The 21,084-nt window shown below is 42.3% G+C and overlaps 3 protein-coding genes across 7 annotated transcripts in view; 1 reads left to right on the forward strand and 2 right to left on the reverse strand.

The window, feature by feature from the left end:
• wnt1 (wingless-type MMTV integration site family, member 1) lies at positions 1-20,540 on the forward strand. The gene is made up of 6 exons (XM_030732978.1): positions 1-50; positions 15,398-15,649; positions 15,942-16,047; positions 18,044-18,297; positions 18,501-18,766; positions 18,876-20,540. The coding sequence occupies exons 3-6, from the start codon at positions 15,947-15,949 to the stop codon at positions 19,365-19,367; spliced, it is 1,113 nt and encodes a 370-aa protein (XP_030588838.1). The 5' UTR covers positions 1-50; positions 15,398-15,649; positions 15,942-15,946; the 3' UTR covers positions 19,368-20,540.
• Positions 2,700-6,932, reverse strand: arf3a (ADP-ribosylation factor 3a). The gene is made up of 5 exons (XM_030732979.1): positions 6,872-6,932; positions 5,656-5,814; positions 5,438-5,548; positions 5,008-5,132; positions 2,700-4,892 (listed from the first exon to the last, which is right to left on the reverse strand). Exons 2-5 carry the CDS (start codon positions 5,801-5,803, stop codon positions 4,731-4,733), a joined length of 546 nt encoding a protein of 181 aa, XP_030588839.1. The 5' UTR covers positions 5,804-5,814; positions 6,872-6,932; the 3' UTR covers positions 2,700-4,730.
• Positions 9,709-21,084, reverse strand: part of wnt10b (wingless-type MMTV integration site family, member 10b) — a 19,005-nt gene continuing 7,629 nt past the window's right edge. For 3 of the 5 annotated variants that reach the window (XM_030732973.1, XM_030732972.1, XM_030732974.1), the window contains 3 exons: positions 11,871-12,133; positions 11,252-11,703; positions 9,709-11,167 (listed from right to left, as the gene is read on the reverse strand). In XM_030732973.1, the coding sequence (XP_030588833.1) occupies positions 10,667-11,167; positions 11,252-11,703; positions 11,871-12,133 (1,216 nt within the window). In that variant the 3' untranslated portion in view covers positions 9,709-10,666. Of the gene's footprint in view, positions 11,168-11,251; positions 11,704-11,870; positions 12,134-12,712; positions 12,893-21,084 lie in introns of those variants that run through there. The other 2 variants (XM_030732975.1, XM_030732976.1) reach the window with 2 other exon arrangements.

Raw genomic sequence — 21,084 nt, forward strand, 5'->3', positions numbered from 1 at the left:
CAGAGTCTGACAGTTGGACATCTGACATCACAGCTGCTGCAGGCCCTGTGGTAGGTAGATGTTTGCACATGCGTGGCTATTTTTACACTGTTTATTGGACACTTGGTCCAGTCTTTAATTTCTTCTAATAAAATAATCAGCCATTGATCCAGTCACACACTGAATATGGGAAAACTTTGAAAAACACCATTACTCAAGGAGTTGGAAGAAATCTTTACTTGAAAACTGAGTCGGTTGTGTTGTTCCATAAACAGCAGTCAGTGTGAAACTTTCCTGTTGCTGAGTGAAATGATACAAAGTGTAAAATTGTCTCCAAATGCATTTTTTTTTGGTGTTCATTTTTCACACGAGGGTTTCTCTGTTGCCCCGTCAAGGAAAAATAGCTTTGATAGCAGCCTATAGTATGTACAGAGCTTGGCACTTTCACAACGCCACCATGGTGTCAAGCCTCAGTGTCAGCCCTGGTGGCCCAGTCCCTTCCAAGGGGAACTGTGAGGGGTGCCTGCTGTGGCCTTTTGCAGTTGCCACTCCCTTCAGAGATTGATGAATTGAATGTGGGGCTGCTGCCAGTGTGTCTGTGCCCTGGGCGAAGGTGTCCCGGTTACGAGTGGGAATCCCAGCTATGGCATCCGCCCTGGGGCCACTATTGTAGCTGTCCTGCAGGGGGCCAAGGGGGCTGGTGGCCCCGGGAGCAGCTCCGACTCACATACTGCTGTCACACCCTTGGAGACACAGCAGCACTCTCTCCTACACGAACCTCTGATTGGCTCAGACAAAATGACTCTCTGTAAAGTGCAGCAATTCCACAGGCAAACTACCTGATTGTGCCAAACTTCTCTTGATAATAGCAGTTAGAAAAGGACAAAAGAAAGGCAGTGTAGATCCACATTATACCATTGTTAATGTGGGCTATTATTCTGACTTTAAGGTAAACAGTTAATCGAGTTAAAACGAATCTCGATCACCTCCCACTTCATTAAAAAGAAAAAAGCCTGACTTATTGTTACTTCACTCCAATTTTTTGACCTTCATTGCGCAGAGTGTGCTGTTAGAGACATCAAAGCTGTTTCCCATTAATCTGCTGAAAAGAAGGTTCTTCTGGACTCACCTTAAATCTGAGTTCAACATGTGTAGGCATAAGAGGATATTGTGACATCACAACCAGTTTGGAGGCCAGATGTGGTCGCAACTTAAAGCCTCCGGTGCACATATGAAATCAATTGACTTTTCAGTGAACATACATTTGAGCCAATAGTCAAACTTTTAAAATATTTGACTATTTATACATTATGAATTTATCAATTATACAGTTAGGTCTACAATGTGTTGGAAAAAGGTGCAATTTTTTTTTTTTTGTAGTTTTGCTTCTGTACACCATCACAGTGAATTTTAAATCAAATGATCAAGATGTGATTGAAGTGCAGACTTTCAGCTGTGATTCAAGGGGCTTTAAAACATTTTGTATTAGCTCTTTGGGAATTACAGCCATTTTAGACATAGTCCCTCATGATTTCAGGGACTCAAAATTAATAAGAATATTTGATTGACAAGAAGTTTCATAGCCACCTTGTTCCTTGTTATTTCAGGACAAATTAAACATATAATATCTGAGGTTGATTCAAGTGTTGAATTTGTATTTTATACCTTTCTGCTGTGATTTTAAATACGAGGCCCAAAGAGATATCAGTGCACGTGAAGGAGGCCACCATGAGGCTGAAAAACCAAAAGAAACCTATCAAAGAGACAGCAAAAAGCTTAGGAGCCGACAAACCAGCAATTTGGTAAAAAAAAAAAAACAATGAATGCACTGGCCAGCTCAGCAACACCAAAAGGCCTGAAAGACCAGAGAAAATGAGAGAAAAGGCTCATGAGCCAAAGCACATCACATTATCTGTCAAATATGGTGAAGGTAATGTTACGGTATGAGATGTATTACTGCCAGAGGAACTGGGTCAGTAGTGTTTACTGATGATGTGACCGCTGATAGAAGTAGCAGGATGAATTCTGACATGTGCAGGGCTAAACCTTCTGCTCAGATTCAGCCAAATGCTGCAAACTGACCGCACAGATCTTCACAGTACAAATGGATGTTTTGCAGTTATTAAATACATTTAAGATTTCTGCTTAAATAGTTCAGGCAGATTCTAAGACAATAACAAGCAGCAACTAAAGGCCTGGCAAAGTATCTGGTGGGTTCTAGACTTCAGGCAGTCACTGACTGCAAAGGATTTTTATCCAAGTATAAAAAAAACAATCCTTATATTTAAAATTGCATCAAATTAATCTTGAACCTCTGAATATGGGGGACTGTGTGTTTAAACATGGCTGTAATTCTTAAACAGGTAATGCAATACTTTTGTTAAACCCCTTGACTTAAAGCTGAAAGTCTGCACTTCAATCACATCTTGTTTGAATTAAAATTCACTAAATTCACGTTTCCAGATCACAAGCAATGCGTGAAACAGTAAATGATAACAAGGAAAGAAAATGAACAAGGCAAAGCAAATATATACTCTGGTCTTTTTATTGATTGATGTAGTGTCAGGAATAATTACATTGTTTAACACTTTTGCACCTGCTTGAGTTGTTTGTTTTTTTAATTTCCTCCTCTTTATATTATACTTTAAAGTTAATTCAATGAATTTTCGGTTGGTTTCCTTCTGAAAACACATCGCCAGCTGGAATGTCGTGCAGCCTTGTTTTTTTTTTTTGTTTCTTTCTTTTTTTCATCATTTGAAAATTAAAATCTGAAAATAGTCACTGAAAGAGGGAGGGATGTTTAGCCACAACAGTACTGCTAGTGCATCAGTGTCACAGATCATAGGTGAGATACTTGAATGCTGGATATTCTTACATACAAACCTGTTATCAAAGAGAAATGAAAACACTGGCTAAATAAGGCCACGAAAACAATTTTCACACCAAACTGAACAGAATATTATGCACATCACACACACGCACACACAAGCTGCTGTCAGTTATCTGCCAACACACTGACCCCATTATCTACAGGTGTATCAACAGCACTGTCAGTTTCACCGCGAATACCACGGCTCCCCTTTCCCGGTTACATCAACATATATACAGTTGCGCCGACATAGAAAAGCATGCTTTTGCATATTAGAAGGTTGTTCGGTAAACTTTACACTAAATCCATAACATTTATTAGTACAGCATTGTTCCAACCAGCAGCAGTGATTAAGACTAACAAATATAGTCTGAGGAAACAGGCTATTATAATTTGCTTTTATTACAGATCTTGTACAGTATTAACATGCCTTACGATGCAGTATTACTATCATCCTCTCACCTACGTTTTGTGAAAAAACTAAAAAAAAAAACCCCACAACAGCCTGATCTAGTTAGCTAATTAAGAAAAAAAAAAAAACACATTTATTCAACAAAATAAAGAAACACTCCATTCAAAAACACACACAAAAAAAATTAGACAGTACCTTCTGTACAACAGCAATGAGTCTAGTGTGATTTTGTGCAGCATGATATATCGAGACACATATAATATCATGCCAATTGAGGGTGGATAAATCAGGATGAGAGCGATGCTTAACAGATACAGTGCGGCTGCTTGCACGAACTGATTTAAAATAAATAAACATTCAAAACCATGAAAGCTCTCTTAATATTGCCAATCACATGCTGTGCTGCATCACTCTCCACAGGCCAGGCCAATAGCAGCATTTTTTTTTTTTTTCCCCCTAAGCCACAGAGCTGGTAAAGAGTGCCTGTTCTGTCATCTGTATCAGTTTAGATATCACACCTCGCTGATGCCAGACAAATTGTTTTAACCCCTTTTGTGCCAGGCAAGTCAACTAGAACAAATCTTTATTTACAGCAGCAGCCTGTTACAAGCCCACGAGTCAGTACTGGGATATCTCCATGCAGATCGGGAAGCAGTAATGTACAGTGATACTGGGGGCTTCTTTTTTTTTTTTTCCCTTTCTCTTTTTTTCACCAGCTGCCTTTAGCAGTAAATGCACATTAGAATAAAGGGGAAAAAACTATATGACGCACTTAGAAAATAAAATCAACACAAAAAAAGTCAATAAATATTAATATTAAATACATTGTTTCAGACTATTCGGTAAGTTGACACATTTTGTGTTTAATTCAAAATAAATAAAATCAAAACTAAAGGTTTTGAGCTCTGAAGAGCATAATTTGGTAGCAATAAGAATCTCTGTATGGACAATTACATTACATTTATCTGAGCCTGTACGAGTATACTGTTGTTAAATGACGTGATAGCATTCTGACATACAAATAGTACTCCCACTATACTATTATGACATTCTTTATAATTTACATCAAGTTTATAGTTTCTGAGGGAAGGCTGCTCTGCCATAATGATTCTAGATCCATCACATCTTCGGGGCAAATTAAATGATGGTGGAGGTCTGCAAAGTAGAGGAAATCCGTATGCCTTTACAGTACTATTATACATTATATATGTATCCATTTATAGAATGTAAATAACTAAGATAAACTTTGTCTGTAAATGATTAAAAATGCTCACCACAGATTCAAACAAATCAAATTCATCAAAGAAAGGAAATAAAATAGTATTTGGGCGGGGGGGGGGAAAGCCACTGAGAGTCACCCCCCTGGGAGCTTTTCAGCATTTTTCCTCTCTATGTAAACACAATGGATCCACTATAACCACCACCTGGAGCTGGCACCCAGGCTCTTCCCCACTATACTGACCGGGCCCTTCACTTTTTGTTCTTCAGCTGATTGGCCAGCCAGTCCAGGCCCTCATACAGGCCGTCCCCACTGGTGGCACAGGTGGCTTGAATGTACCAGTTACGGTGACGTAAGGAGTGCAGGCCCAGCTTGTCCGTGATCTCTGCAGCGTTCATGGCATTGGGCAGGTCCTGAACAAAGTCACAGGGTACAGAATGTCACGCAGGAAGTTGGTAAGGCAGGCAAGAGGTGTAAATGGAGGAGAATGCAGGCGATGCACAGGAGGAAATGTACTGTGATGTATACCTGTTTGTTGGCAAAGACCAGAAGAACAGCATCCCTCAGCTCATCTTCAGCCAGCATCCTCATCAGTTCCTCTCGCGCTTCGTTGACCCGCTCGCGGTCATTGCTGTCCACCACAAAGATCAAACCTGTAGAAATAAGGTTAAACCAAACAAAACTGTCAGCACCAATATGTTAAGATCATATTGTAAGAAAAACATATTGTTAAAGCATGTTTAATCATTGTCCAGGATTTCAACATGACTAAGATGATGATAATTTGAAACAGTTGGAGCTTGTATGCGAATGACATCATCTAAAGCATTAGTCAGATATGTCCTCAGGTGCTGGGGGCGAGTGTGTGCTCCAGGATCTGCAGCATGACTGGAGAGGCCTTTTTAACTCTAACCATGCTGGCTGGTCTTTCACCTAATGTGCTGCTGGCGTGTCTCACCCTGGGTGTTCTGGAAGTAGTGTCTCCAAAGGGGACGGATCTTGTCCTGGCCACCCACGTCCCACACAGTGAAGCTGATGTTCTTGTATTCCACCGTCTCTACGTTGAAACCTGAAAAAAAAGAAAAGAAAAGAAAAGAAAGCAAGTCAAAAATGACTCACATAAGCTGGATAATCTCTAAGACAGATGTTTTTATTTTAAGGCTGACAGTCACGGACCGATTGTGGGAATGGTAGTGACGATCTCTCCCAACTTCAACTTGTACAGGATGGTGGTTTTTCCAGCAGCGTCCAGCCCCACCATGAGAATCCTCATCTCCTTCTTGCCTATCAGGCTCTTCAACAGGTTCCCAAAGATGTTTCCCATGATGACTGTTGCTATACACAGCAACAAAACAAAACCGTGAGCCACATTTAGAGATGAAACCACACACACGCACACACAAAAACCATGTGGTGTGACAGTAGCTGCTCAAAAGCACCTCTCAGCATTGGCACCTCCCTTACACTTGCGGCCATGCCCCCTTAGAGGAAAGCCAGTAAATGTATACTTCACACCTCGGCAGGCTGCTGACCTGATTCAGAGGCTGCTCCTTTACAGTGACAGCTCACGGGGAAAAGAGGCGGCCATGCTGGAGCTCTGTTATGTGGCTCAGCTTTCATGTGGTGCTGAGTAACCACCTTTTTTCAGGCAACTGAAGAAATGCCAGTGTAACATTCATTTCACATTACGTTATATGACACATAACCTAAGGCTGTCTATGGTGCACACAGCCTACAGAGCTAAGGGAGAGGCTTTGAATCTTCTGTGGCCCTTCATGGCAATGGGCCCTTTACAGGCCAACCTTGCTGTTAACTTGTGCTAACATCTACTGCATGGGTCTCATTGGTTTTTAGAGGGGTATTCAAAATAGGAAAGGGAGGGGGAGTCTTCTGTGTGTCAGTGAAGTATCCCTTTTGTGCATTTTAATGACTGGCTAGGTTTCCATTCATTTCTATCAAATGCACAGGCAGTAGGTGCTAGCGTAGCCCGTTGCAGCTGCAGTGGCCGCACATCCACACACATCTGTCATAATGCGAGGCGAAGACGGCGGATGCTGCAGTCGAAGCAGCAGACGAATCTGAACCCAAATCACGTTTCTTTTGCCTCGATATCCTAAGTTTTTCTCGGACGTAGTCTGCTAGCTGTTATACCGGTTAATATCATCGGTATTTAATGTGAAAGAAAAAATCTTCGGGTCAATTTGCGTGCTATAATCCCCTCTTACAGTCACGACAAACGCACCAGTCGGCCTCATGTCGTAGATTAAGGGTCGTTTATTTCCCCTCCGACCATTAAAAGGCAATTAAAGCGGCGACAAATAAGCCGCGGTCACCTTTAGTACTTGTATACATCTTTACGCATTTTCACCATTTGCATCTCATTCACACTTACCCGTCAACGGCAGGAAGGATACCAGCTGGATTCAGGCGAAGGACTGGATGATAGTCTCGCGATGAGCTGCGGCAGTGATACTGTGCGTTCTCGCGGTAGTTGGATTGCCACCTCTCATCGCCCGATGACTTGTGAAAAGCCAGGAGGGCTGGTGTTTGAGGGCGACTGTACTCCAGCTCAGAAAAGTTATTGCATGTACCATCAGCCTATAGCTTGTTTTTTTTTTTTTTTCTGGGGTGACTATCAAATGCAATCTCACATATGACATACACATTTTGTGCTGTCATAGGGGCCCGAACCATTTTTAAATGAGACCCTACGGGCACGCACGCTTGAATAATTAACACAGGAATCATCTTAATGAATAAGTAAATGGCTTGACTGTAACAGGATGCCAAGAGATACTTCCTGGCAGTAGCCCTCTGTGTTTCAGAGATAATGAGGTGACCAAAGAGGACAAAAACATAGACTGAATCAATAGTGTAGCTGGTTTAACCTTGAGTATTATTTTCATTATTAAAATAGCAAGCATTTATCTATATTCATTTCTTATTTTGTGTGTGTCATAGTTTGATGCCTATGCTATTTAATTGGATTGTTTCATGCATGTGTGTAAGTCCAAATTGCTGCACTCACTTTCCCCATAGTTAGATGTTTTTGTTCTTCTTTTCCATCTCTTTAAAATAAAATAAAAAATACTTTCAGTGAAGTTAAATAAAACCAAAGCTTGAGGGAATTACGTATTTCTTTTTTCTCATGGTTTGTACACTTGTAAACCTTACTGCACTTTGAAATGAAAAGAAAGTTTAAAAAAAAAAAAGTATTTCAAACTGTGACCCTGTGTGCCTACATTTGTGTTATTTTCAGGTGACAATCATTTATGAAAAAAGGGCTGTTTAAAAAGACTCCACTGTGAATAAATGATACTCCTTCAATCCAGCCCTATAGCCAAAGGTGAGTCCAACATTTGCCTCGTTCCTCCTCCTCACTGTATGTCAGTCAGTGGTCCAGTAATAGATGTGTTTATCAATTCAGCGGTGGAGGCAGAGAGGAATAAAGAGGGGAGCAGATGTTTGCAGCTGCAGACCAGATTATGGGGTGGAGTGGATGGTGGGGTGAGCATGCATGAGTTTGTGTGCGCGGGGAGTTTGGAGAGGGTTACAGGGGGGTTACAGCGGGCCCGGGTGGTGGCAGGAGAGGTAGGGTGGGGAGTTATGACTTAAAGGAGCCTTTCCTCTGAAGTGTCTGCCAGCGTGCACCCCAGCAAACACAATCACAAGTCTCGTTGGTTCTGCTAGCTGAACTAATGAGGGCCTGCACGTTGAGGGCAGGGGCTTTGATGTTCTGGGTAGCTGCCTCCTTGTGTTTTCTCTCCCGCTCTCCTCTGCCTGTCCCACATCAAAAATGAAAGGGGAGTTGAGAAGCAGATGTTTTGAGGCATATATTTATACAGAGTACACTTTATTCACCCCACTTTGCCATACGCCATTTGTCCTTTGCTTGCGGATCTCTGCTGTACAGGGAGTAAGGATCTATCTCCCTATCTTCATATCCAACTAAACACGCTAAATCGCCTTATTTATACATATAATCATGCTGTCAGTCAAAGTGGGTAACTTTTATCTCTCCTTACTTCCTCTCTCTGCCTGCCCCTCTTTAATTTCAGCCCAGTCTGGATGTCATTACTAAGGGGGGCAGTCAATGTGTTTCTGTGCATGTGTCTCTGTCCGCAATGATGAAGGGGAGAATGAGGAAGGAAAGAAAAAGGGGTGAAATGAGTAAGAGAAACAGAGAGGGAAAGCAATCCCAGGCCATCCACCAACCTCTGTCTCACACATGGTTAGAAACAGTGACAGGAAATTCCCTTTTGCAGCAGCTCCAGGGTGAAATGATAAAGGAATGAAGAAATCCAAACCAGAAATCCAGTCCCTTATCATTCCATACCTCTCACTGTCTCCTTTTTCTTACTCCTTTTCTAAATGCCAAAAAGATAGAGTGCTCAATTCAGCCACTGGCACTGTCATTCCTTAGGAGTCCAGGGATATTTACCAAAGTCCATGCAAACAAGACTTAATTGGCATTAAATCCTATGTGGCAAAAAGCTTTTCCCAGCAGGCCAAGCATGGAGACAGTTTGGATTATCTAAGATATCGAGGAATGCTGCTATCATAAATCAAGTCTAGTGCCGACAGGAGCATTTTGTTAAATCTACAGTTCATTTTTGCGCACCAATATGCGTGTTTTTGATTGTGTGTCGGTGCCAGGGTTCCTATGTGTCTGTACGCAAACGCATGCATGTATATATGTGCATATGTTTATATTTGTGTAGTCTGTCTCCCAGGTAACAGGGATACAGCGTCTCAAAAGCACGTGGTTCAGCAAGTCCCTTCCTTGGCTATGAACTCTGGACAGATGATCCCCTTAGATGCTCGCACAGCAAAGACTGGTATAATCACCCCCATTCTCTGCTCTCTTGATGCTTCTCTCCAGTAATAAAAGTCATACTTTAAGGAAACAATATCCTGCAGCCATAAAAAGTCCTTCTCTCAGCATGAAGTGGCCATAAAAAAAGGCTCTCACCTCCCAATTCTGTAGTGCATAGAGCTTACCCCCCATTTGCACAGCAACAGACACACACACATTTAAACATACACACACCCTTCAGCGTCATTTCAGGACTAAAGTAGGTCCATCTCTCACTTTGACATGTAGTACATGTGGGAAGAATCTAAGGAGTGCTCAGACTGATGAAATGGACAAAAGCAAGCACGAAATATCAAGAGCCCAGTCACAATTTCATAGGAAAGTGACACAAATCACAGTACAGTTCCACCAAGAGAAAGAATTTTTCTGCCACAATAATGATACAGATTCATAAAAAAACACCACCACTAGCAACCATTCTCATGAAGTAATTACTATTGTTACCTTTATATAAATCTGAATGATTAGTCACACAATCTAGAGACTTGAAGGGCCGAATTTGTTTCCAAAACGAATGTCACTTCCAGTTTCTCATCTTGAGTTTGGAAGTATACAAGCTTGGACGAGCTTCTGAAAGTCCTTCATGTGAGAAACCACTCTGTCAAATTCATCAGCACTTCTGAAATGCATCTGTCGTTTCTTCTTCTAGCCGTAAAAAAACTCTTGTCTAGAAAGATTCCGAGACAGATTCCCAAATTAGTACTTTTCAGAGCCACACATGAGTGTGCAACTGGAAAAAATTAGACTGTTTTCTAAGTGCAATGGGTCACCATCCTGAACCACATGGATACCATCAATCTTTCATTCACTGAAATGAAAAAGACAGGCACTAACACAATAATAATATTATTAATAATACATTTACAAATATAGACATACACATTAAAATAAACTGTTACTGTACAATAAGATGAGTCAGCATGTAGACACTGATATTGATGCTCCTCTGCTGTTGCTCTTCTTCTTTTCCTTTTGTTTTTTTGTGTGGGACAGAAATGATGACGTATAGGCCATTTTCATGGCTGAAAGGTCAGCGTCTAAACAGACCATGGGAAGACAAATGACATGAGTCACCTCTTCAATCTCTGACTTGGCATTTTGAGAATAACAGCATCTACAAAATGAAAATAGATCCCAGATGATGGACTAAAAAAAAAGGGGGTGGAGGGGTGGATAAACAGATTCTCTGGGAGAGTTACACAAGAAGCAAAAACAAATGCCTGAACAACAGGAGCAGGAGAAGGGACAGGCTCGTCATCTTGAGTCCTGGATGGGTAAAAGGCGCTCGAACTGGCGGCGGGGGACTGCCGTCTACTTGCACACATTGACCCACTCTGTGTGACGACACTCCTCGCACAGCACGTAGCAACACCAGTGAAATCGGCAATTGCAGCGCTCGCTGCGCGTCTGTTTCAGGATGTTGTGCCCGCGGCCGCAGCACAGCGAGCTGCAGCTGTCTGTGCTGTAGCTAGTTTTGTTGCAGATGCGTCCGTGTGTACCCGGAGAGTCTATGGACGCGTCATGCTCACAGAAATCAGGAGACTTCTCAAAGTACACCAGCTCTCTGGACATGCTTCGACGACGCCCTCCGCTGAGTCCCCCTGTGTTTCCGCTGGCGCCGTTTTCTGTCCGAGGGTTGAAAACCCCATTGTTCTTGTTCTGAGAGTTGACAAAAATGGCTGTCAGGAATTTTTCTTTGAGTAAAGACCCCACGAGCCGGAACTCTGGAGACACATGCCAGCAGGTCTTAAACTGACAGCTCCCCGATGTGCCGTGACATTTGCACTTCCTTGTCATGTTGTCAGTCACTATCTGTGTAAAGAAAAACACTGTAAGCAAACCACAATGACGACGAGTGAGACTGCTCTCTGAGCATCTGAAAAGCACATTACTTACCTGTCGTCCCACACGGTTGTTGTGTATCCTCATGCGAGCGTGGATATCTCTTGGAGACCCGCGGGAGTCGAGCCAGTCCCTGGAGAAACGGTCCCCGAAACGGATGTCGTGACTGCAGCCCCCCCACTCCCAGGTGTCCTGCATAGAGCTTAGCTCATCCGGTAAGGGCTTGAGAAGGGCCGAGGGGTGGGTTGAGAGCAGGTTAGTGGGCAGGCTGCCATGATGACCATTTAGCTCTGAGGGTAATGACCGTGTTAAGTCGATGCCTGCCCCTCCCTTCTGAAGCGTCTGCAGCTGCAGCTGTGTGAGTTTCAGCCGGATCTTGTCATCGTCCTGGCGACGCTTGGACTCGCAGCCACACCCCCGCAACTTGCCCATGCTGCAAGCCGAGGCCACAGAGTGAGCCACACCCGCCGCCAGCAAGGCCAGAGAGAAGGCACTCTCGCGAAACCCTAGGAACAAGAGGAACACACTCAGAGGGTTGAAAATGGCAAAGAGTGTAGCTCTAAAAATATCATTCACCTGCGTACAGAACAATCTGTATTCTCATATACAGACCTTTCTCCCATAAACCCCAGGGTCACATACTGACTATCATTAGATTGCCTCAGACTCTCACCCCTGTTGAGGATGGTGTTGTGGTGGGGCAGTTTGCCAAAGCCCTCCAGCAAGGAGCAGTTCCAGCGCTGGTCCCGGAGCTGGTGCTGGCATTCGTGGATGGCCACCTGGATGCCCTGCAGAGCAGATGCTGTCACATCAGGGTTCCGCACACACATCCGCATCTGACGTTTACTGAGGCCTGCCAGCCTGAGGCACACAGAGTTAGGGGTTAGCACTGGATCTCCTGCCACCTTCAGGCTGAGGATATCATTACACAGCACCCTGCAGGGAGAATGGGAGAAAGAGAAGGGGAGTGAGATGGTGGGGGGTTTTCATCAGAGATGGTCAACAGTTCATTAGTCAAGCCCAGAGAAGTATGTGGCAGTGGGAGGGTGTTCAGAAAATACAAAACCAGTAAAATTTTAAGAGAGATATGATATAATTGTCTTCTTTATGGGAACTACACCTAGCAATAAAATGCACCCAAAAGTATTTGCTACAGTTTCTGCTCCAGTCTTAGTTGCTTGAAGGAGGGAAAATATAATTCTAAACAGATTATCCAGCTGAGAAGCATCAAAAACAGATTCAATGGCCAAAAGCATGAGATTGAAAGTGAAATCATTCTGGAATAATTTAGACCTGTTAAAGGCTAAACCAATCAATTAACACTGATTACACGTTTTTTTAAATTTAATTTTACACGAAATCAGACCGTGAAATATAATGACTGATAATTCGTTTTTAACTAAATCGGTCAAATATTCATTTACATAGTAAACTATATGCTGAACTTCCCGCAACTGTGCCGAATCGCATGTAGCCACAGTCCGCAACTCTCCCGGCGCTCACAAGTGCACTTACGTTAATGCAGGTGACATAAGTGCTGCTGCCAAAATCAGGAATTGGTCCCAACGGAGTTTGTTTGATAGCTCCATTTTGTTGAGCGTCTTTCGCGACGTGACATTAAAACACTAGTAATAAGGTCCCGTGTTGAATAAGAAAATCGAAAAGACGATGACTGCAGTATTATCGATGCACCGCCAAACGACCGAGGAGTGAAGACGGAGAACAGAGGAGGTCGGAGGAGAGAATAAAGTGAAGGGGGGGGGGGGGGGGGAGAAAGAGGGGAGGGGAGTAGATGCCTCTACAGGCGGCTGTTTGCAAAATATTGGCCAGTATGAGAGCTGGATCACCAGTTGATACTTTAATTATTTGATAAGGTGATCATTCATTCAAGCGTAAAATGACGTCTCCAAACTTTTACGCACAAGCACTTTCCAAGCACTGCGGGACAGGGATCTCGAGTTAAGCAGGTATTCAAAAATACTGGATCCAATAACCCATCTTTATAAGGATATATATATATATATATATATATATATATATAAATGCATGTACTTATTCCTGCTCTTTGTTGGTGCGTCGGGGGAATAGGTAACATGAATCCACATTTTCGGGGATAACAAAGAAAGCCTCGGTAAATATGGAAAGTCAAAGAAGATTTCGTTCATAAAGAGGTTACTTATTTTAAATAATGAAGGGGGAGGGGAAAGCTGCTGGTTCCACTGTACGACAGGGAGGCAGCAGCAGGCAGGCGGCTCCGCTAACAGACCCTTCAACAATACTGTTTTTAAGTCATGTGCTCCCCCCTTCCTCCCACTTCCATCAGAGCGGCTGTGCCTCATTGTTGTGCTTGAAACAACTTTACTTCGTCAATTTAAAGTCTTTATTTCAACGTAAACGGCTTATATGCACAAATGGCCAAAGTAACAAACTGTTATTTACAATGTTGTGTGATCACGTGCTCTGACAAAAACCTAATGACAAATGATAATTAGTAGAGATTCAAAATAAATAGACAGACTCAAGCACTTTATGGAAGACAACCCTCCCACTTATCTATTACATTTATTTTCTACAGTAACTATTGAGTGAGCATATGAATCCCGTTGCCCAGGCCTTCTGTGTGGACACGAATCATCAGTATATTGATCCAAGTTATCCAAATTAAGCATAACATTGGTGTTGGGAGCGAAAGGTGCTTGTGTGCTACTTTCATAAAATTAAGTTAAAACCCCCCTCGAACACGGTTCGCTTAGTGACACCAATTCATCTAATCTCCTTCCATTCCCTAAGCTGCAGCAATGAAAAGTGCATTAGCATTCTGCCTTGGTGTGTATATCTAAGTGGCTTAAAAAGTGATTTGAAGTTGATTTGTATATAAAAGGCCCCCTTTATCCGGATTGAAGCTCTAATCTGCTCGGTGTCGCATGACTGCTCCAGGAAACCCGTTTGAGCAAATTCATATAAGGCTCGGGTAAAAACGTAGGATGGCTGTCATTAAAGCGCTCTCTCTCGCTCTCTTTTTTTTTTTTTTTTTTTTTTTTTTTACAAAAGCCTACTTCCTTTTACTGTCATCTGAGGGAAAGACAGAGAGGTGGAGAGGAACGGGGAGAGATTATTCAACCTACAACCTCTGCAGTGACTAATGTGGAACATGCAAATTAGCAGATAAATGTCACAAAATGAACCAATATGGAGAAGTTTGGGGACATTTAAGCTTGCTCCTAGTCTGGGGTTTGATGGAGATGCCGCAAAGTGGCTCAAGCTGTGATTACACTGGGCTACATTGCGTCGAGGGAGGTCTGCAAGCCAGATGTTTGGACTAGTTTTTATCCTTTAGTCGTTCCCCTCTTTTCCTGGTTCATCATACATCAAATTTCTGATTGGAGCCCATATTTCATGTCTTCCGTGTTTGAAAAATATTTAAGTAGCCCAGCAGGCAGCGTGAGTTATAGGACAATTAAGAGCTTATTATTACTTCTGTGGGTATTCACGTTTCGTTGTGCATGTGCGCGTGCACCGATAACACGTGTTATTGCGATGAAACTAATATTAAGGGATACAATTTACTTTAAAATATTATTATATTATTAGTTAAATATAACAATATATAAAATATAGTTGTAAAGGTTTAACTGTAAAAAAAAAAAGACTTGTGCAGAAATGGCCTTAGTCACTGCACATTTTGAGAGCGCATTTGGAGAGAGGAGGAGATGCGGTTAGGGAGTAGGCTAATCCAACCACTGGGTAAAAAGGGCAGTTTCAGATGTCTCATATTGCGCTGTAACTATACTGTACCGTGACACCAGCTTTGAGCAGCGGCGAAGCACCAAAGCGGGCGCACCCACAGCATCTGTACCAACACATCAGTGCTCCAAGGCTCCGGGGACACTTCTCCTCTCAGCAACACTGGATGCGGAGGCTAGCTGCGCGACCACTTGGGGGCTGGGGGGGAATACTTTTAGTCCCATACGTTCACACGGAATCGATTCTGTGATGGCCGTGAGATTCCACAATATGCGCAACACCGTGGACTGCCCTATTTTTTCTCTTCCTTTCTCCTTTCTGCTCAGTTGTTTCCTTATTCATTGTGCGCCCTATGAAGAGCATTAACTATCCCTCCCTCCAATCCTATTGAAAAGGCTTCGAAAAAAAAACAGAGGGAGATGAGAGCAGCAAATCCCTTTTTTATTCCCCTCGTAGCGCTCAATAAGAGAAGAATGTGTCGCCTATCAGTCACCGAGGGGATCAAGTCTTCGGAACTGTCCCACGCGTTCAATGCGCCGTGCAAAGCATCACTGAGAGAGACAGAGTGAAGAGGACTGCAGCAGCAGCAGCAGTAGCATCCTGCCTGGACACCTCACAGCAACCTGTCTCCACTCAAGATCCATTTAAGTTAATTAGGGCTTGGCAGCGTCTTTCAGCTTTCAAGTCCTCTCTTCGGACTGTGGTGTGGTGAGTATATACACTTTGCAGCCGGGTCATTTTGATCAGAACTCAGTTGGTCATTAAGATAAAAGTGCCACAGAAATATTATGTCCGAGAAGTGACACAGCATGCACCGCCAGAGGTTTTTGTATTTTATTGTTTTTAGATCGATTGAGTCTGCTGTTTTTATTTTTCATTATTTTATCACATGCGTATTTATGTTATTATAGAGACAGTTGGAACTCTATTAAAACTTTTATTAAAATCAATGACAAAAAGGTTGAAATGTGATATTCTCCTCCTCATTTTTTAACCAAAGTCACGATGAGGAGTCTGGCGCTACTGTTAGGGGTGAAAGCCGCTTGCATCCTTCTGGTGTCTTCGCTCTCTGGCACAGGGGCCGTCAACAACAGCGGCCGGTGGTGGTGAGTTCAACAGATATTGATAATGCATTAATCGCGTTATGCTACTGAAACCCCATCTGTGAAGTTACTGTCAGCTTATAGGAGTCCTCTGCAAGAAGGGCGTTTTATTGAGTTGCCACACTCCAGGCAGCTTGATCGAAATAATGTGTCAGGTTTGGATCCGTTCGCAGCTTCTGTTTGGAAAAAAAGGGCAACCATATGGTATTAAGGCTTAATGCTTCTAGGTTCCTCCACGTGAGCTCCAAAGCCAACCATTTAGGCTTTTTTTTTTTTTTTGGTAAGTAATTTATTGTGTCTCCAGTGACATTAACCACAGCACACAGTTTAACAATAAAATAATTACATAATAATTACAGTTTAACATTTTTATTTGCGGTAGATTTAATTTACTCTCTCGCGTTCTCTCTGGCTCCCTTTTTGGACACTGCGGTTTGAATACGAGACAACATTCTCAGTCCAGTGTGGGATAAAAATGAATATGGATTTAGTTCACAGCTGAAGGAGGGGTCCTCTACATATACATTTATATTTATGGTTCTACCGCGTACACGTTGATGTAGTACCGCCTATAGCTAAGCCATCGTAAACTTTGTGGCGACAGCACAAAATTTTGATTTGAAAACTAAAATCAAATCGGATCTTTATAGTTTGGCATAATTTCTTGTTTAAAAATATATAAACTGTGGGTTGGGTTTGTTGAGGTAACGATTTAACAAAAGATTTTGCCGTGCCATTAGACGGACAAGATTTGCGCACAATGGCAGTGCGCAAATCTCAAACATTTAAAACGTCAGCTGACACACACACACACACACACACACACACACACACACACACACACACACACACACACACACACACACACACACACACACACCCCTGACTTTGGGAATTAAGAAAACATTCAGAAGATGAGATTATTAGTAAAGTTCCCAGGCCTCACCGCACCACTGTCTGGGTCAACCCTCTAACAGGCCCAGACACGCCCGCTTTTCCGGATGATAATGCTGAACAGTAAAACGCAGCCAACGCACGACACATGAATCAAAAATGTTGACACATAAGCCACAAAAAATGCAAAATAAAGTGGAAAATTATACAGCCCGTGTGCTGAAACACTAAAAATGCTCTGAAACCTGACCAAAAAAGTGGGTGCATTTAAACCCTGTTCAGTGATCCAAATTTTGGATAAAAGCTGAAGAAGCACAGGTGCCACGTTTGGACAAAATTATGGGCAGGATGCAAACCATGATACCTAGTATTATACTTCTAATTGCTGATGCTATAAGAAAAATCACTGTTCATTGTTTTTATATGCTGTGGATGACATTAAGCATGGTAGCAAATTTTAATTTTAATTTATTTATTTTTATATATTTGGCACAGAACAGTGTTTAAAGGCCTACTTCTTGATGACTGGGAATATTTGATAGAATGGACATGTTTTTAATTGACACTGCACCATAAATCATGTATAGAAGAGCATTGCTCACTTGTGTGTAATGTGATTTAAGATATATGAGAATCCGATCAGAAAAGATAAGACTGTGAAGTTTAATAGCACGACACAGAGAAGAAACTGTGAAGGAAAGCGTCCTGAGCTTTCCTCCTCACCTTCTGTGTATTATTGTAATTCTTTGTTTTATTATAACATAACAGATCCTGAGTGTTTAGCACAGAAATTTGTTTATGTATTCTAATCATGAAAATGACAAGTAATCGCGTTTGGTCCAACTTTTTTATAAAGATGTAAAAACAGTTTCATGTTGTCTGCCAGAGTGAAATATACATTGCAACTCAGAGACAATCAGATCTTGGAACGGCATGTGAGACGCTGTTTATTACTGTACATAATGAAAACTGTAATTTCAAAAGAGCAACACTCATGGGATGCCAAGAGACATCCGTTTATGAGTTTAGAGGGTCACGTAAGGAGTTTCATGCATGAACTGCCAGCTCCTTGACTCTGAATTCCCTTGTCCTTGTGTTCCGCCAGGGGTATTGTCAATGTGGCTTCCTCATCCAACCTCCTCACCAATTCCAAGAACGTGCAGTTGGTCCTGGACCCAAGCCTGGCCCTTCTGAGCCGTCGCCAGCGCCGGCTGATTCGGCAGAATCCTGGCATCTTGCATGCCATCGCTGCTGGACTGCACAATGCCATAAAGGAGTGCAAGTGGCAGTTCCGCAACCGCCGCTGGAACTGCCCGACCACCCACAGTCCAGCCGTTTTTGGCAAAATTGTCAATCGTGGTGAGCCCCTCTCGTTTTTCTCACCAGGAAATATTTGGACAATTTTGGGCAGGATGTAACGAAATCTCTTGTACACATTTGAAAGGCTTTGTCTGTAAACACTTTCCAATTGGGGGTAAAAAAAAAAAATTAAAAATTGGCAAATACAAAGTCGAAAAGCCTGGATCAGGTTCTGATGGAAAGTTTTGATGTTGTTTCCTCAGGTTGCCGAGAGACAGCATTTGTATTTGCCATTACCAGTGCAGGAGTGACCCACGCTGTGGCTCGTTCCTGCTCAGAAGGGGCCATTGAGACGTGCACATGCGATTATCGCCGCCGAGGTCCTGGAGGACCAGACTGGCACTGGGGGGGCTGCAGTGACAATGTGGATTTTGGCCGGATGTTCAGCCGTGAGTTTGTGGACTCCAGTGAGAGGGGCAGAGATCTGCGCTACCTCACCAACCTACATAATAATGAAGCCGGCAGAATGGTAAGACTTGCTTTACTTGTCTGTTAGAATTATTCTGTCAGAATTCCACTTGAAATTAATATATTTATGAGTGAGTGTTGATGAGTAATCATTGGTCTTCCTCTCTCAGACTGTGTCATCAGAGATGCGTCAGGAGTGTAAGTGCCATGGCATGTCTGGCTCTTGCACAGTGCGTACCTGTTGGATGCGTCTGCCCAGCTTCCGCACAGTAGGAGACTTTCTTAAGGACCGGTTTGATGGTGCATCCAGAGTTGTTTACGCCAACAAGGGCAGCAACCGTGCCTCTCACCGAGCCGATCCCCGACATCTAGAGCCTGAAAATCCAGCTCACAAACCCCCCTCTGCTATGGATCTTGTCTATTATGAGAAATCACCCAACTTCTGCTCCTACAATGGCAAAACTGGCACTTTGGGAACATCGGGGAGAATGTGCAACAGCTCTTCTCCTGGCCTGGATGGATGTGAACTGTTATGCTGTGGACGTGGGTTTAAGTCCCGGACTGAGAGCGTCACTGAACGCTGCCACTGCACATTCCACTGGTGCTGTCATGTCAGTTGCCTGAACTGCACCAGTACACGAACGTTACATCAGTGTCTATGATCAAACATGGACACCTTGGCAAACACTTAGGCATGTATAAGGAGCAAAGAAGAACTTAGGTAGTTGGTTAAGAAAGCCACTTGCACTAAAGTGGTTTAAGATGTTAGGACTGAGGCTGGAAAAGCTTCAAGGCGGGTAAACCAATACAGGGAATTCCTGGCACAAAATTTCAATCAGTATTTTTAAACTTTGGAGAAAGCACAAGTATGTGAACAGGGTATAGAGGGAGTGTATGTGTTTCTCTTTGTCTTTAATGCTTCAAATTAAGTACATTAACACTACAACCATGCATGTAGAATGGAAATTGTCCACATCCCTCAAGTGTTTACACGCTGGATAAATAGGAGTAAAGGGACAAGAGGATGTGGTGGAGAATCGATTGCTATAACCAGGTACCACTAGGGCCTTTTTCTCCCCCACAAAGGGCAGAAACTGGACACAATGTTTCACAGATGTTTCTCTGGCCACAGAGCCACAAACATGTCCTCTCATAAACTGGTGAGGACCTCTAACAAGAGGGAGCTTATTTAAAAAAAAAAAAAGTGTTTTGTTTTCTCTTGCTGAAGTTCGGCTTCCCTCCCGAAACTGCGTGAAGTTTATCTCCCTGGATGGGATATCTGTTCCATGCTTGTGTACTTAGGAACTGGATGCAACCCAACTGCTTCCAGTTTCCGTGCCACATTTGCCCTTTTTTTGTTTAGATTTCTCCAGATCTGAATTCACCTCAGTGCTGATGTACCACAGGATGGTCCTTATGTTACATGACTAGGAGCAAGGAAAACAGAGACTAACTCAACAAATCTTACCGGGGCAATTTAATTTGAATGTATTATCAATACACTGAATATCATGGCAAGACTTATGCAAAACTGAGGGATCAATATGTAAAAAAAATAAATAAAAAAGATAAAATGACAAATAAAAATGTGACCGATCAAACATGCTCTTAAAAGAAAACTGATGCCACTCTAAGGTGTACTTTGATGGAACAAAAAAACACAAAAGTCCAAAAAATGCACGCATGCATGAAGGATGACAATATTCCAGGCTTAAAGTAGGCAAATGGTCCATTACTTCAAGCTAGGTTGTATGAAAATATTTTAAAGAACACAGCCTCCGCAGGTTTAAAAAAACAAAAAAACATACTGTATATCAGCTAAGAGGACCAAAATGCTGTAAATATTAAAATATCTGATTATATTTATGAAGATGTAACTTGTATGTTTTCTAAATGATTTATCTGCCTGTCAGTGGCTGGAGAATATACTATCATTAGAATCAGATCAGGAGATGTTTTGATCTTTTGGCTTTTTCTATTTAGGTGTAATGTAGCTGATTAAAAAACCGACTCTTACTAGAAACAGACTGTTATCATTTCTTTCTTTATTTTCTGTAAAAACACTTGTGTTTGGTCATGCACTGAATATCTGTCTTTTTTTATAGTGTAAATACAAAATATTTATTTCTGAGGATTTTTATACTGTTCTAGAGAGATGTAAGAGAATACTTTTTTAGATTTTAATCAAAAGATTTAGGTTCCAGTTGGATCTGTACTGTATGATAGAAGAATAAAGTTTATATTTTCAATTAAGCTGCCCTCGTGAATGTGTCAAAAGATGCTATTATGTGTGTTGTAGTTGCTGTATTTGCGAGAGTTTTGACAACGGAGCAAGCCGACGTATAAGCCTGTCCCTGGGTGTCCTTTGCTTAATCCTAT

The sequence above is a fragment of the Archocentrus centrarchus genome, chromosome 7 (assembly GCF_007364275.1).
Source record: "Archocentrus centrarchus isolate MPI-CPG fArcCen1 chromosome 7, fArcCen1, whole genome shotgun sequence".
In the NCBI taxonomy this organism is placed as follows: Eukaryota; Metazoa; Chordata; class Actinopteri; order Cichliformes; family Cichlidae; genus Archocentrus; species Archocentrus centrarchus.